The 17,850-nt window shown below is 34.3% G+C and overlaps 1 protein-coding gene and 1 long non-coding RNA gene across 2 annotated transcripts; one reads left to right on the top strand and one right to left on the bottom strand.

Annotated features, from left to right (window-relative positions):
* Positions 1-5,464: 5,464 nt before the first annotated feature.
* Positions 5,465-6,217, bottom strand: LOC147512948 (protein FAR1-RELATED SEQUENCE 5-like). The gene has a single exon (XM_086598829.1). It carries the CDS (start codon positions 6,215-6,217, stop codon positions 5,465-5,467), a length of 753 nt encoding a protein of 250 aa, XP_086454955.1.
* An 8,601-nt stretch (positions 6,218-14,818) lies between these two features.
* Positions 14,819-16,160, top strand: LOC147512947 (uncharacterized). The gene is made up of 3 exons (XR_015217307.1): positions 14,819-14,908; positions 15,018-15,328; positions 16,065-16,160. It is a non-coding gene; the product is annotated as an uncharacterized LOC147512947 (long non-coding RNA).
* Positions 16,161-17,850: the final 1,690 nt, after the last annotated feature.

Genomic DNA, 17,850 nt, shown 5'->3' with positions numbered 1-17,850 from the left:
ACTCTATTGGTTTTCAAATATACTTAGCCAAACCAAACCAACTCATAAGCATAACCAACCCGAAACCGACCGGTTTGATTCGGTTCGATCGGTTTTGCCGGTTCGACCAGTTTTATGCACACCCCTAGACTTGTTATACCTAAAATAGTAATGATTTTGATCTACAAGGCAAAAAATATCAGTATTCAACCATATATCGTACCTTTAACTTTCTGATCAGCTAGGGTGATTCCGTGACCTATTAGGAGTGATTTCGGATCGGGATTTTAGAAAAAAATTCAAAAAAATTCGGATTTGTACTTTTTTTCCTAATTCGAAAATTTTAGAAAATCGAAAAAAAATTAGAAAATTTGGAATCGGCAAAATTCGAAAGGAAATCGGAAATTTAAATCATATAATCGGATGCTCTTTTAGGCAAACCATCTTTATCTAGTTAATACATTAATTTAGCAATCATTTTAAACATATTAATGTAGTAATTTAGTAAACAACTTTGATCTTTCAACATGTTCATTCAACAAGTCTTTTCAATATGTTAATGCATTATTAATATATATATATATATATATATATATATATATATATATATATATATATATATATCAGGCCGGAAAGGTTGACAGCTGAAAATCTAACATCAACCTTACAATCGAAACTCACCGTTGGATCACCCAATCTAAATTAGAAATCAAAGGCCCAAATATTGCCTTAACTAAATAGAACAGGGGTATTTTGATAAATTACTTTCTTTCTCTCCCAATTTTCATTTCTATTTTGCGATCAAAACCTTTACTTTCTCGCTCTCTCTCTGTCCAAAAATCGAAAATTTCCATTTTAACTATCAAAAATCAAAATCAAACCGAACCCAAAACAAATGCCTCTCCTCCAACAAACTATTCTATTTCACGTACCCAAATTTGAAATCAAAAGATCCCAAAACCCCCTATTTTCAATTTTCAGCACCCAAATTTGAACATTTTCAATTTGTGGACACTGAATGAGACATTATGGAGGAGGAGGATGAAAATGGTAACAAAGACGAAGATGAGAAGACAATGAAGAGGAAGGTATGGACGAAGACTGATGATCATGGTGTGCTTGAATGGTATATCTCAAAGTTTACATTTTTGAGCCCTGGAACTCTACTCTGTAAACCTGACAGTTTCATCAAATTGTGTATTCTAACAATGCAACCGTTCTAGGACATAGCTTAGAAAAGAGAATATTCCCAAGAAGAGGTTATTCAAACTGTGGTATCCGAGGGTTTGATGACGAAGAAGGTTGTAGGTAATGCGGTAAGATTAGGAGTATGTAATCAAAAGTATCATCATCATGAGATTCTTGAACTGTTGAAGGCGTACCAACAAAAGATGTGTACTCAAGGTTTCAGTATTGGATCCAAAGATTGATGTAAGATTAAGAAATTGTTGTATGTTTACATTGCAGCTAATGAACATTGAAGCTTCTTAAGTTGTATATTAGTTGTTTGTGTAAACAAATGCATTTAACTTCTCTCAGATTAATGATGTTTCAGTTTTTCTGGATCTTTATTTGGTCTGCACATCCACTAACTTCTCAGAGTTCATAGAATTTGTGTTAGGAGATGATTTGGGGGAGCAGATATGGTCTTTTTGTTTTCATATATTATTAGCATATTAATCTATTGTTCACAGTATTAACTTCCATGGTTGGTATATACATTTTTGCAATTTTAACTTCCGCGGTCAACCCTTACCCAATGCTTGATGAATCTGATCGAGCTCCTAAGCTTCCTAAAGATAGGGACATAGGGTCTGATGTTGATTGTATGATTGAAAAATAAATGATAGTTCACTTTTAAATTGCATTTCCCTGAACGTGTGGTTCCTTCAAAGGTTCACTTTGTTTGTGCCTTGACACTATATAACAAAGAAAGTTTATAAACGACAATGTATAAGTTGTCCAACAAGAGTATGAACATTCATTGTTCATAGTCCAACAAGAGTATGAACATTTATTGTTCATAGACCAATGGCTTCAAGGTATGAACACTAAAGCCTGTTGATTTCTTGTGAAATACCAGGGATTAATGGCTTCAAGGTTTGTTGATTCAAACACAAGGAATACCAAACAATGGAAACAAGAGAAGTAACTCTTAATGTTATTAACTCAAACCAAAACTGAAAACTCTAATACAGACTACCAGCCTTTATATAGGCGAAATACCCTAATTACCACAAAACTCGAAATTTTCCAAAAATGGAAAGTTTTGGGATAACCACATATTAAGAAACTACTAATCAAAATAGAACTAACCCAACTGACCAAATCGAAAACGGACTCTCCTATCAAAAGATATAGCAAAAACAAAATTTTCCTAAAACGGCAAAAACGTGATTTTGAAGGCCTAAACGATGGATTTAGGACCCAAGAGGGTGGTGCCCATGTCAAAGCTACATGTGGGTTATGCTTATTTTGACGTTTCCAATCAAATATGGCCGCGTCCATGTCTTTCCGACTTTGTTACCCGCTTTTCTAGTTTATTGATGTATGTCAACTTCATTGACATACGCATCATATGCCAAGTTCATTGACTATGAACACTGAATGTTCATAGTCCAACAAGAGTATGAACATTCAGTGTTCATAGCCTACTAGGAGTATGAACACTGGATGTTCATAGTCCAACAAGAGTATGAACAACATTCAGTGTTCATAGCCCACTAGGAGTATGAACACTGAATGTTCATAGTCCAACAAGAGTATGAACATTCAGTGTTCATAGCCCACTACGAGTATGAACACTGAATGTTCATAGTCCAACAAGAGTATGAACATTCAGTGTTCATAGTGTATGAACATTGAATGTTCATAGTCCAACAAGAGTATGAACATTCAGTGTTCATAGCCCACTAGGAGTATGAACACTAAATGTTCATAGTCCAACAAGAGTATAAACATTCAGTGTTCATAGTGTATGATTACTGAATGTTCATAGTACAACAAGAGTATGAACATTCAGTGTTCATAGTCCACTAGGAGTATGAACACTGAATGTTCATAGTACAACAAGAGTATGAACATTCAGTGTTCATAGCCATTTTCAGGAGTATGAACACCTGAATGTTCATAGTCCAACAAAGTATGAACATTAGGTGTTCATAGTCCACTAGAGTATGAACACTGAATGTTTATGGGTCAATTTGAGATACCCCCCCTGTTATCTCTTCCACCTCATTACCTTCACATACTACTTCAAACACTTCACCATCCCCAATTGAAAATCTTTTAGGAGGCACAACAACAAATTCCACAAATAAATTCAAAAACCCAGTATCATGACTATCATCAACATCAGAATCCTTCACAAACATCATACAATCACTGTCATTCTTTATACTTAGTCTATCCCCATTTAAGCAATATATTAGGTCACCACCAATCTCAAGTTCATAACGAAATGGGTTTGGGACAAGCGTAAGAATCAATGCATTCAATCGAACCAAGCACAAATTTTTTGCATCAACATTAAAAATGAAATAATCAGACCCATTAATATAATCTTTAGCAGTAGTCACTATAGTCAATGAATTTTCCCCCATGGTGCACCCTCATTTGTATCTTGGGCAATGGAGTTTCAACAATTCAATTCAACTCAAAGATCTAGTTTACCATTTCTCATCTCAATCATAATTAAAACAAACATCTACATACAAGTTCAAAAGAAAACAAGATATGTATACTATGAACGAAAACTATTTCTATCTACTCTCTTAATAATCATTATCCTTAACTCTGCTTGCATCACTATCCTTAACTCTGACATAACTCAAAACTCTGACATCCTTAACTCTGATAGAACTCAAAACTCTGACAGACCTCAGCTTGTATCAGTATCCTTAATAATAGACCACGAAAACGCAATCAATAACCAAAAATACTTATATTTCACAGATTATATATTCTTTTTCTCCGGACAATTTCTCGAGTCATGGTTAGCAATCTTTCCACAATTTTTACACATTCTTCCTGGATTGTTTAGGGCTATCTCCCTAGGGGATTTAAATCTCTCCGCGTTCTTCTTTCTCCCTTTTGTTTGAGAAATATTAGGATTCAAAATCAATATCTAAAATAAAGATTTGAAAGTCAGAATGAAATAAATATTAATATCAAATTAAACATTAAACCTATATCAAATTAAACATTAAAATCAATTAACCTGTGAGGTATCAATCGAAGGCTCTTCATTATCTGCGACTCCTTCAAAAGTTTCATTCAACTTTGAAACTCCAATATCCATTTCACCCATCTTTTCTATAAAATATGAATAAGCCTGAACAGTATTCCCTGTATCGTAAGTCACTTGAGAAGCAACATTGATACAATGAGCCACTCTCAAAGGTTCATGGTTTTCATGCCCGACCACTAATCCAGTATCAAACTCCGCTCTATATGTGTTTGCCTTTTGCATCCACCGCTTCAAAAGAAAATGCCTTGGAATCTCTTCGATCTCGTAACGCTGAAAAAGCTTTAACATGTGACCACAAAGTAACCCCATAAACTGAAAATGCTTACATTCACAGTCTCCCTCTAAGGTTCTTCTATTGAAACTCACTTTCCAAACGGACTTCTTCTGCGGGTCTCTAAATTTCACCATGTAGCTTCCGGTTCCATTGTTGACAATCTCGTCCCCATCAAATTTGTACTCCATCTTTGCCTTCTCTAATTGCTCCTTAAATTTATTGAATGGATTAATTGTATAGACCTTCCCAGCATGCATAAGGAGAAAAGCATCTTTAGGCACAATTCATGAACTATGCTCGGTGCAGTAATCAGAATCTCTTTCATTCCTAACAATCAAAGCCAAAGACCTCTCATTACCATGTACAAACTCCATCAGCCTAGTTGTCGAATTTACGAATTGGTCATAATGAGAATTCATCGATTCATTTCTCCCAGTCGTATGCATACTAGCAAAAAATGTGTCACTAAGATAACAAGGCACCCATTTCTCTTGTATATTATACATTTCTGTCAACCAAGGATTTTTAGATAACTCATTATTCTCTATTATTGTCCACCATCTTCTTTAAAAATCACTAATTCTATACGAGAAAGAAATAGTGTTCTTCAAGTCAGTTACCAGTGTCTCAATTTTAGTAAATGACAGCTTCTCTTGAAATTTTTGCATAATATGCCAAAGACAGTAACGATGACAAGTATCAGGGAACACTTTGGCAATAGCTGCAGTCATCGCTCTATCCTGGTCAGTGATGATTGTCGTTGGCACACGACCACCCATGGCTGCAAGTCAGACCTTAAACAGCCATATGAATGTATCTTCTGTCTCATCAAGTAACAATGCGCAACCAAACTGAATCGACTGCATATGATGGTTGATTCCAGTAAAAGGGGCAAAAGGCATAGAGTATGCATTGGTACGGTATGTGGTATCAAAAGAGACAACATCCCTGAAATACTCATACTACACTCGAGACCTCCCATCAACCCAGAAAAAGTTTACTGCAGTCCCATTTTGATCTAGGTCAATGGTGTAGTAGAACTGGGGATTCTCGACACTCTTCTGCATAAAATAGTTAAGCACGGCAGTTGTATCACCTTCTTTAGGTATTTTTCTGGTCGAACCGTAATGATAGTTCCAGCAATCCCTCTTTGTAAACCTAAGTTCTTCCCCATTAAAAACAGCTGCAACTTTGCCGATTGGTAAATCATTTTCACCAAAAAATTCAGTCAACCTCTTCGCCGCTTCAGGCATATTTTTGTTTGATCTCATGTAATTTCTCTTTACTGAACTAACCAAACCATGGCTATGGTCATTTTCAGCGCAACTTACATAGTATATATCTTCGTGTTTTCTTTTCGTAACACCCATTCTAGCGGGGCAACTACACCTGATAGTGCTAGTATTTCTAGAAACACCCACTTCTCCCACTTCTCTCCTGTTATGGAGCCCTTCACGAGAGCAAACCATTAAACAGTCCGTAGCCAAATCCACACCGCTTTTTTTCCGATCCGTCGATCGAACACGAGTCTCAAATCCCTCTTGTTTACCATATTGTTTGTAGTAAGTATTTGCGTCATCAACACTACTAAAAACCATACCTACAAACGGAGCAACTAGTTTATGCATTTCTCTGTCCGGGGATTTAGTAGAAGAAGACCCAACAACTACGTCTTCTTCTATACTGATAGCTATATTTTCTGCCATTGACTCCATTATACACGTATTTCGGTTTGATTAAATTATTTAATCAAAAGATTCAAATGTAAAATCAATTATTCACAAAGCTCTGTTAAAATTGATTTTTAGAATTTCAATTTTGGGTTTGATTTTGGGTTTGATTTTTGGGTTTGATTTTAGTAGTGGAGGAGAGAGTTAGAGCGCGCGAGAAGGTAAGAGTTTGTTTTGGGTTCGGTTTGATTTTGATTTTTTATAGTTAAAATGGAAATTTTCGGTTTTTGGAGAGAGAGAAGGTAAGGGTTTTGATCGCAAAATAGAAATGAAAATTGGAAGAGAAAGAAAGTAATTTACCAAAATACCCCTGCTCTATTTAGTTAAGGCAATATTTGGGCCTTTGATTTCTAATTTAGATTGGGTGATCCAACGGTGAGTTTCGGTTGTAAGGTTGCTATTAGATTTTCGGTTGTCAACCTATCTGGCTCGTATATATATATACTCACGCACATTCTCTCTCCTCACCATATCACTCCATTTTGCACCTTAAGCAATATGATTGGCTCCTAAAAAATCGGATGGAATAATAATTAGTGACACCTCCCCAGATTTGTTTAAATCTCCCTAATCTATTCTTAATTTTCTATGGACTCCTCAAATTTTTTTTTTAAAAAAATAGCAAATTAAATAAACCTTATACAAATTCTACCGAAAACCTAATTTTTCTCCTGAAGCTACGATTTCTCTTATCTTCTTCCCTACCAAGCAAGAGTTCACAATAGCCCCACTACTTCATCGAGCCAAACTGCTAGCCATGACACAAAAATTGTACGCCTCAATTCAACAGCCCATTTTCTCTCCTCGCCTACGCCCATTTCTCAAATCTCACTCTCACCCTTCCATCGTCACAATGACCAGCAAAGACCCGAATCTCGATGCTATCTTTGACAAAAAATGAGACCTTTCATGATCCGCAGGTGATTAAGCTACAAGTAGATTTAAAGAATTGAAGGAGCATAAACTCACAGATTTCTATACTCCACAGAGTTCTTCAATGCACACTAAAGGAACTCATCATCTCTCGCCCACGTCTGTCCTCATGGCTTCCGCTTCAGGTAATGGCATAACACACTCAGATCTATGGCAAGATATACTATTTATGCAAAAATGATAAATAAGACAAGAGTAGCTTGCAAGAAATTCGTTTAAAACCCGACAAAGAAAAAATAGTAATTGACATACTGGATAAAATAAATTATAGCTTAGACCACAGAAAGTCTGAAACTCTCTTTTCCTTATTTCTTCACCTGACTTGTCAGTATGGACTGATTCCATAAATAAAGAAACATACACGAAATTGTTTGTTCAGGTACAGATGTTTATCCCAGTTTAATTGATTTGTAAATTTTTTTTAGCATATTTATTTCGCATCTATTCTTGATTTTTTGGGGTTTTGGAAAAACGTAATTGTGTTTTCTTTGTTGAAAGACATTTCCCAACTACCATAATTAGTGGAAGGTCTAGAGACAAGGTACAATACTTCTAATTTAATTTACAGCAATTTTGGCAATTCAGCAACTTGGCATAATAGCTTCATATTATACTAAATTGTTTTAGATGGATAGGAACACTGGTTATTGCTGATAACGACTATAGAACATATTGCACAAGGACTCGACATTTTCTCAATAGTAGGTTTGATGTGTTAATGTCAGCCACAAGAGGATGATGAGTTTAAAGGTGGTCTTTTATTCTTTTTTAAAGCTATTTTGTTAAGAAATACATGGGCAGAGTGATACAAACATATATTAAATATAGGGGTATATCCCCTTGAAATATAGGATGGTGTGTGAGTGTACCATTAGAAAGTCTATGCTGTTATGGAGCTTATTCTGTTCATAGCGATTCTTAGTATGTATAAGACTCAGACAAATAAAAGAGGGCAATATCTTTTATTTTCTTTTTTGATTTCCCCCCAATCTAATTCAGTCTAAAGAATATGTGGCTGAACATTGAATTGAAAGAAAAAGTTGGCAATGAAAACAGATTCATTGGGCGTTTTCCTTCACTCACCCACCTAACTCTTGGGTTTCGAAAGGGATTTCTCCCATACCCCTCAATCAATGGACACCATATGGATACTAAAATACATTGCACTCAGGCTTACATCTCTCTCTATTTCACTCTGTCTTTTGGTTTATTTTGGTTTATTGTATGCTATCTTTATTGCATGTAGTTATAATGTGACTTTGTTATGTTTTCTTTTGCTGTCTTAGTTCCTCTCTTTGAGGAACACTCATTCCACACTAATTAGGCCTCATGCAAGTTTCTTTCTTCGGATGTTTTCTTTGTCTATGGCGTTGCTGGAGGTTCATATATCTTAATATCTGTGAAGTTAGCTTTGATTTTTATATGATGGTGTCTTTTACCCTCTAAAAGTTTAACCAATGTGATTTTTACAAAATTGCATTAGTGAATGTTAATGAGAGTCTATCTATTGGGTCTGTGATTCCGTTATTCTTATCATCTTATTACTGCCATTTGTTACTTCGACTCAGTAGTATGCATTTTGTTACACTCATATTACTGCACAGTACTACATTATTTCGACTCTTGGTGGTTGTTGCATGCATTACACCTTTGTTGTAGTGGGAATGGATAAGTCTTTGATGTCAAAGGATAAATTATCAAAAGAATTCGTGCATAATCAAGATTTTGAGATGAAAAACCCAAACAATTTTGCGGACACAATAAGAAAGGTTCAGGATGCACATTCTGAGAATTCTGAAAAGCTTTATAAACTACCTAAAGATGCAGAGAAACCTCTTGCGAACTTACAAAGTCAACAGCCCTTGCAGAGTTGCTCAATTTGAAAGACAAACATAAGTGGTTAGATAAGAGTTTGGTCAGCTCCTAGATAATTGAGCAGTATTTTCGAATAAAAATAAACTGGAACCTGTTGGGAAGGTTGTAAAATGTCAAGTTATAAACATTCCTAGACTATAAAGACCTGGCATTGTCATCCATGAGAATGGTGAGCTGATGATACTAGCCTAACCTCTAACTAATTCTTAAAAAAAGTTTCGGAGGACATGAGAGGTGGCTGGGTGGCACTGGACAGTGGACATGTCTGGATATATAATTTTTAAGCCTATCCTCACAAGTGGTATTCATGTCATTTTACAAAAAGTATTCTATGGATAGAGAGAGAGAGAGAGAGAGAGAGAGAGAGAGAGAGAGAGAGAGAGAGAGATTTCCGTTGTTTCAGTTGGTGTTCTGAATAAGAAGAAGAAAGCAAAGGCAACAATCAAGTAAGATCGGAGCTCTCTTTACCTCCTTGACTTCTCCTTAATTTTTAGCATTTAACAGTTAAAGGATCTAAAACCTACTAAAAATTTGAGTACAATTACTGATGTAGTGTGTTTTCTTTTACTTTTTCATCAAAACTAGAGCCGTTTTTCAATTTTTCTTTGTTGTATGTCTGCGTTACAGCTTGAGAAACCGTGGCTAACTAGACTGAAAACGAGTGAGAGGCAAAGTAAATCAACTGGAAATTTTATGTAACCCCCCTGAGATTAGTTCGTGTAACCCCACCTTTGATGGCATGGTTACAAACTCCAACTTGGATTGAAAAATCTATTTCTGTATATGTGGTTTACTCTGCATGTGGAGGCAAAAAACTCCTCCTCGCCAAATGCTTAGAGATGACAGATCTAGAAGAATAATAAGTGCAAAATACTTCAAAGGTTTTCATTCTTTTCACTTATCCTGTTCTGTTAAGAGTCCAGAACCCTCATGACTTTTTGTATGCGAATCAAGGAGTGGTAATTGTTGAATATTCTTCTTAGTTCAACCTTTCTATTTTTGGTCATCCCATTACGTGTAGGTTGTTGCATTGATGTGTAGGGATATCTTTTCTAATAAATCTGAGTTCACGTCCTTTTGTTGTACATGTGAGAAATGTTTTAGTTGATGCGAGGCTGGGAATTGGCTTATGCATCATGATGTATTGACTTCTGATTATCATCTTGAAAACTTAGTTGAGTTTCTTAAGTACATTCAATTATTATTTTTGATGGACATGTACCCTTACTCACTTAGTTTTGTTTAAATTTTACTTATGCAAAGAATCAAGGATTGATATTCATAAGCCATCTACTTGGGTTGGAAAAAGTGTTATTAAAATCACTAAGAAAAAATACTTGATTACAGACTTGAAACAGGTTGGTCTGAAAAAAATGCTAATTACAATGTCTTACCTTATCGAATTTAAGTTTCATATGTTGTGTTTTTTCTTGCAAGTTTATTTATCTCAATATAATGATATATCGTAATAATATTGGCATGCATAGTACCCTAAAAAAGTTTTGCCCATTATTTGTTGTACCCTTGCCGATTGGCTTTTGGAACTTAGTGGCACTACTAAATGGTATTGTTACTAGTTTTGAGATGAAGCATGCCTATAAAACTCATAGCCCCTTTCTCTCAAAATCAATCACCCATTGGCATTTCCATTAATTAAAAAAAAAAAGAAACCTTACTCATTGGTAATAATGATTAATCTATATATTTCAAGGTTACGTTTTTATATTGGTTCTTTCTTTTTCTTCTTCTTTTCTTTGAGGTTTCTTATTTTTCTCCATCACATCCTTTTTTCCTAATTAGATGATGGTCTCAACTCGAAAATGTTTCACATATATTACGATGGTCGCAACTTAATTGCAAATGTAAGTTGTCATTTTAGTACCGATGTTCTGGACTATTTTTGTCTATGGGTAACGTATTGGATCGGAATTGTACTAATATTAATTTTAAAAAAGTTGGATGTGATGGTCGTCATGATCTCATGCAACTCATATATGAGCTTTCCAAATTGTGTATAAAGCTTTTCAATTATAGATATACCTTAAATCTATATATGACCTTTTCAATTTGGTTTATTTCTGATTTTGTTCTTTCTTTCTTTAAAAGCGTTGGAAAATCTAGACAGCAATTGTAATATCCCTGCTCAGTTACAAGATGACTTTATGCCTACCACCAAACAAGTGCACCATTCTAAATTACAATGTTATATAATTGCAATAAGGTTACCTAACGATCCCAAGTTAGGCTGCGCGATGACCTTCGAGGGTTTCACTAAGCTAGCTAACAACAGATCAAGTAGCGGTAACATAGCCAGCACTGTCGACATTCGTAACTCAAGTAACAATTTATCCTTATTATAAATGTTGGTATTTTTTTCTTTTAAATCAGTGGTTGCTTTCCTACTAATTTTAATTCTCATAATTGAATGAGTTTTTAATTATGTTTTATCAATTCTCATGTAGGAGGGAGGTGTTGGGATTTCCTTTTTTTCACACGAGAAATCAAGGGACAAAAAGTGGAAACAAAACCTACAAAAAATCCACGGTAACAAAACACTAACTAATAAGTAGTAACCCACTGTACTTCTTCCCAAAACCCATAATTTTTCTGCCTCTCCCATCCTGTGAATATTAATCTACTGATAATTAACTTGATAATGGTGGGCTTAAATATTCATGTATAACTTGCAGGGATTGAACACACTGCTTCCATGAATTGCGAGGTAAAAACAAGTTTTTTATTTTTTATTTTATTTTTCCAACTTTGCGTTTTTGGTTTTGGGTTTTATCTTCTTTGACAATTTTTTTTTTTAGTTGTCATGATTGCATTTGTTGACAGGTTTGAACTTGCATCACTAAATAATTGTGTCATTACTTAATTGCACATTAGTCATCGAAATTTGAACACTTTAACTTAAGCCTCTAAAAGCTTGCAATATACTACTAGATGGTGAAATGAACCCAAAGTTAGGGGACTTTGACCTTGCTAAATTATGTGATCATAGAGTTGATCGTCAAACTTCTCGCCATGCAGGTACTCTCAACTATATTGCACAAGAACTTGCTAGAACTAGCAAAGCAAGTACACATATTGATGTGTATCTATTTGGAGTATTTCTCACTACTGTTCCAAATCAAGGTACGCGTCTTCTTCTTTCTCTCTAAAATTTATGTTTTGTAATTAAACCAACATGTTTAATCAGGGTATTCACATTCTCTAGCTTCACTAAAGTGTTTTTTTAATTGGAATTGATTGGATTTTTATAGAATTGAACTTTTAGGATTTATTTGGGTTCTTAGAAAGAAATAGAAAATGGAACATTTAGATCTCACATATAAAGAATTGGGATTTCGGTGCTATGTTGATTTTGTTTGGGAGTGTCTAAGTTGTGGGTCACTTAAAGCTCAAGTAATTCCCTCTATTCATAACTACAACCATCAAGTCGTTGGAAATAGAGGAATTGGATTACCCTATCCCTGCCGAATGAATAGAGGAGTTATCAAGTTTTGAAATACATTAATGTATATAATGTACATTCAGTTTTTTTTTTCACTTATCAATGCATTAGGAAGTGGAGAAAAAAACTTGCAAAAGAAAAATGGGTTGCTCCAAGTCTCCAACTCAAAATGGAAAGCTAAAGCGCCCTAGACCCAAAAACCCCACAACTAAACACCAAAATAGTTGCTTGACCACATCCCTCCATGAAGATTAAGATGTTGGGAGACGGTAAGAAACAATCCAACCAAAGTTTTTCATTTAATTTTATTTGTGGTTCTCTCTCTTTACTATGTTCTCTCTTTGTTCATGTAGAAGGTAATTAAATTCTAACTATTAAGGTTTTGATGAATAATCTATAACAACTTAGACGTATTATTATTAATTAATCTCCTCCTCATTTTATTTAGAGCGAGGATTAATAGGACTAGCTATTGCAACTGTTGGTTTAACAATGGAAGCTGCTCAACATCTCGAGGTATTTTTGTATTATTATTAATTGCTGAACATCAATTTATACACTCGCTAATTTTTTTGTGATTGCAAAATTAATGGTAGTATTTTCATCTCTTTAATAATGACTACTTTTTAATATTCAGCATGTCTTATCTCATCTAGATGTATGTGTTATTCTTTAAATCACTTTAGACTAGGCAACTAGGCAAGGCTGCCTCATGCCCTAATAGTTTAAGGTAATCCAACTCAATAAGTCTTATTCACCTCAAGGATTTTATCAATACCTGCACAAATACGAAAAAAGTCTAAGCTTTTGAGGCACTATAGGTTGAGTTGTTCATTCAACTTTTCTTCTTTAGGGGAATAACTTGATAAGTATACACTTGATTGGCTGATATTAGATTCTGACCTTTGTGCTATATGATATGCTTCTCTAATGGATGTCTCTGTCAAAGTCTCAACATACGGGTTTGGCAAATTGGAGATAAGCTCTGATAGTCTTTAAGCCAACAACAAGTTGTGTTAGCTATGTTTCAACCTCTTGCTTGAAGACAATAACTATCTGAACGTGAAACCTTAGGAAGGAGTAGGGATCTGCAATAGCACTGCCAATTCTTTTTTCATCTTAAATAGACCACACACTTGGATACAAAATTCAATAGTTGGGTTGGAGGTGATAATATGTGTACTTATTGTACGCTCACTACAACAAATATGACATATGACATCACTAATTTTACATCACTTTCAGCGAAGTGACGTTATAAGAAAACTATGACATCACTTTTCTCAGCATGTGATGTAATAATTATCACAATTTTTTTTAACATCATTTTAATTAGTGATGTCGTGATAGTGATGTAGTAACACTTTTTTATGTCACTTGCCGTGTCAGTTATAAAGTAATATAATATCATAGGTATTCAACATCACTTTAAAAGTGAATTTTGCCAAGTTTTCGAAATCACTTATAATGTGACTTCCAGAAGTGTTATTATTAATATACCTCTTAATTAAGTTAATTAATTAGAAAAAGACCATTGAAAAAATTAAGTTAAATAGAAATGAAACAGGGCTGCGCGTTGGTTTGCTAGACTATTTTAAGTATTTTGTTGCATTTGTTTAAGTTTTTGGAGTTCAACATTCTACCTAATAATAATAATGCAACAAAATCAGTTTCAGAGTTAATGAATGTGAATGATCTAACAATAGCTCATTGAAGGGTCTCTGTCTTCTATAAAACTGTTATTTTAGAAAAATAATAATAATAATAAGTGAAGGAATGTACTACTACATAGTGAATGAACTTATTGTAATTTTTTTTATAAAGTATATGTTTAAGGTAATATATAGATAGATCGTGAATTATAAATAACAAATAGATGTAGAAACCCTTCAAAGAGCATTATGTTGATCTTTAAGTGAAGTGAATGATCTTAACATTTTCACATTAAGCTATACGAAGTCGATAAATTAAAGGGTCAAATTTTGTTACTATGTTTTTCATATTATTCTTATGTAGGTGACCTATAGAAGAATAGCTCTCTTAGATATATTTTTTTAAGACATACTAAGTTGTAAACCTGTCAAATTTAGGGAGGACATCCAATGACATACAATAGAGACTTGACAAACTTCTTATCATGCACTACTTATTGGCCGACCTACTATTTTTCAATATTGTTATTATTGCTTGAACAGTTAAACACACTAATAGCTTTGTGGCATAGTCATATCAAGAATGATGACCTTTCTTCTTTGTTCTTATAATTGGGCAACTCTTCACTTTGCCTATGTCCACTAAGGAAATTAAGCTAATCAGCTTAAGAAAAGGCTTCAAACTAAAAGTAGTGCAACTCGCTCTTTGTAGTATTCTTGAATTTATGCAGTTTCACTTAACGATATTTTGATACTGAGGTATTTATATTTTGTAGTGATGCGCTCATTGAGAATTTAAAAAGTTCTCACTTTTTTTGTGTAATTTGAGGTAGTTTTTTGATAGTATGTTAATTCATTTTAATGCTAGGGTACTACTAAAACTTACCGATAGCCTACAAGGAATGTAAACAATGAAGGATGATTTGAATGTCTTAGACTTGCACCGGAAGAACTTTCAAAGAGAAAAGGGAGTTTCTTATTGCAGGGTTTTAAGATGGTTTAACTAATATAACAATCTAACTATTCATTACCATACTCATCTCATTCAAACTTAACTTGACTTGACTTTTTCTTGACTAAGTGTAGGTTGGTATCTGTCTTGCAGATATTTCGCTCTTCGACATTGGCTACTGTGAATGAAGGCTAGACGTCAACATTGAAACTAAACTTTCAAAGGATGTATGACTCCTTTTACCATCTTAAATTTTGTTTCATGTGCTGGTATGCAAAATGATGTCAATTAAGCTAATTTTAATACTGTTCGAGTCTTTTATCACATGCATTCATTAATTAAGTTGTGTTGTGTCCTCGATGTAATATGGTCACTGAGAAAAAGGACCTCCTTTGTTACGCAGAATTTGTAAGTGAACCGAGTTTTGATGCCCAGTAATCCTTTAATTTAGATGACTCCCTTCACTGAAATGCCAAAAAAGATTAATAGTATACAATTAATAATGAATTAACAATAAGACCAAATCCCACTACTAATAAGTATTAACAATGGAAGTCCATGCATGCTTGAGCATGGAATTTTGTTACAAATATGATAAATAATTAGGCTACTATTAGATTTTAAATGTAAATACATTATGGCTAAGTCATGGTTTAATCACATGTTAGTTGGTTTCTTACTGGGCAAGAGTACGTCTAACCTTCATTGACGTTATCAATGAAATATTCGCTACTAGGAACACTAGGAGATAGTGGTTGGATTTCGGTTTGTAGGTTTTCTTACAATGTAAAATGCCATGGGTTAAATTAGTTCAATTAGGTTATTGAGCAATGGCATACCAGTTTTTATCCTAAGTAGAGAATGCCAAAATATTTTTTATACGCGTGTTGTAAACCTTTTGTACAATCACAATTGAATCTACTACTTTCTGAATAATTTGTTTTATCTTTTGAGGAATTTCAGTGAAGGAGAGCAGAGCAGGCAATAGGTATCCACATTAACCAATAATTAAGGTGATCGAGATTCGAGTACGAATTCTTTGACTTTGTTAGGTTTAGGCTTACTACAAGTCAACTGAAACTTATGGTGATCATAGTAGTGGGAATTCTATGGTAGATAAACAACTCTGTATAACAACGAAAGTTATTTCTTGATATGCATGTCTGAAAGTGATCTAGGTAAAGTTGCTAACAAAATAGATAATTAGTTAACAAATGATTATTATTCTTTGTAGTTGATTACTCTATTTAGTATCCAAAGTTAGACTGCACAAATAACAGATGACCTTTGAGGATTTTGGTAAGTTTTCTACATAACAGATCAAGTAGTGGCAACATAGCCAGCACATACCATCAACATCCACAACTCAGGTAACAATTTATCTTTATAAATGTTGGTATTTTTCTTTTCAATCAGTGGTTACCCTCATGCGGATTTTATGTCGTCTCATATTTGAATGGGTTTTAATTATGTTTTATCACTTCTCATGTAGTAGGGAGGTGTTGGGGTTTCTTTGCAATTTAGTGTCACTGCATACTTGCAGCAACAATGTGAGAAATGTTGGTTGTAGCCTTTCTTTGTCATTTGATTCTAAAAGGATGAAGAACCCATGTGGGAACAACTTAACATATCCCCCAACACCTAATGTTTTTGTGTATTTACTGGGACTTGACCTTTTCGCTTATAGTACAAAGAGACTTCTCAGTGCTAGCCATGGCTTCAAGCTCTTTTCCACTCAACAATGTGGAGCACTGGGAGAGAGAATTTAAAGACCATGGAGTAAGTTTTACTGAAATTGGTGGCAGCTGTGTGGGTTTACATTAATGAAAGATTGTGTACTCCAGGACATTATCTTGCTAATTGCATGTAGGTGGCATTAGAAAAATATGCTTCTTCAAGTCGTAATAAGAACATGGGTATGCCTCTATAGCCAATCTTAGTGCTACCTAAAACACAGGATTGGAAGAAATTCATATCTTTACAGTAGGTCTTAACCTATATTTTAGGTTAGAGCCCAACTCTAAAATGGCTTTTGATGCGAATGAAGTGGATCACATTTGGATAAGTTTAGGTATACATGATTCTATATGTTCGCCCAAATAAGTATGCCCAAGACCAACTATTGCTCATAAAATCAAGTCTACTCCTTTAGCCTACCAAGGCGTGCAAGCTGAATTTTACATATGGTGTACCATTCTAGGAAATACTTTCCTCACCAATCTCCTAAGCTAAGTCCTTGATTATATTTTTCTCTAAGCTTCAAAATAATAAAAGGATTGATTGTCTGATACTACTAATTATTGGGTTCTTGTTTTGCCATAGTTCTTCTTTTGTAGTCAGTACATTTATGCTCTATTGATAACAAAAAAATCAGGTCAGATAGTACTCAAATTAGTTGAATTTATCATTTCAAATTTTAATATATGCAAATGTTTTTGCACGCAGTCATGGCGAAGAAGAGGAAAATGCAACTGAGGTTGTGAGATATGGAATGGTGGATGAAACAAAGGCAATTTTCATCACACCTGGGACATAGAGTACGTCATTTTCAACTAGAAAAGTGGGAACCAATTGGTGAAGAGATGAGATAGAGCTAACAAAGATTTTCATGTGCTTAGATTTAATCAAGAAGGTAACATGAATAACTATAGGCATTGATCATTCACTTAGGTTTCTTATACCCTAATTTCAAGTCAACAATACGTCAACTCCTCAAATTCAAGCACCACCAATATGTTCTCTAAGAGGT

Source organism: Coptis chinensis, chromosome 3 (assembly GCF_015680905.1).
Source record: "Coptis chinensis isolate HL-2020 chromosome 3, ASM1568090v1, whole genome shotgun sequence".
NCBI lineage: Eukaryota > Viridiplantae > Streptophyta > Magnoliopsida > Ranunculales > Ranunculaceae > Coptis > Coptis chinensis.
This window is presented reverse-complemented; position numbering and strand designations above follow the sequence as displayed.

Bases quoted from the DNA above. Each gene is read 5' to 3' on its own strand.
- LOC147512948 (XM_086598829.1), bottom strand. From the start codon at position 6,217: ATGGAGTCAATGGCAGAAAATATAGCTATCAGTATAGAAGAAGACGTA.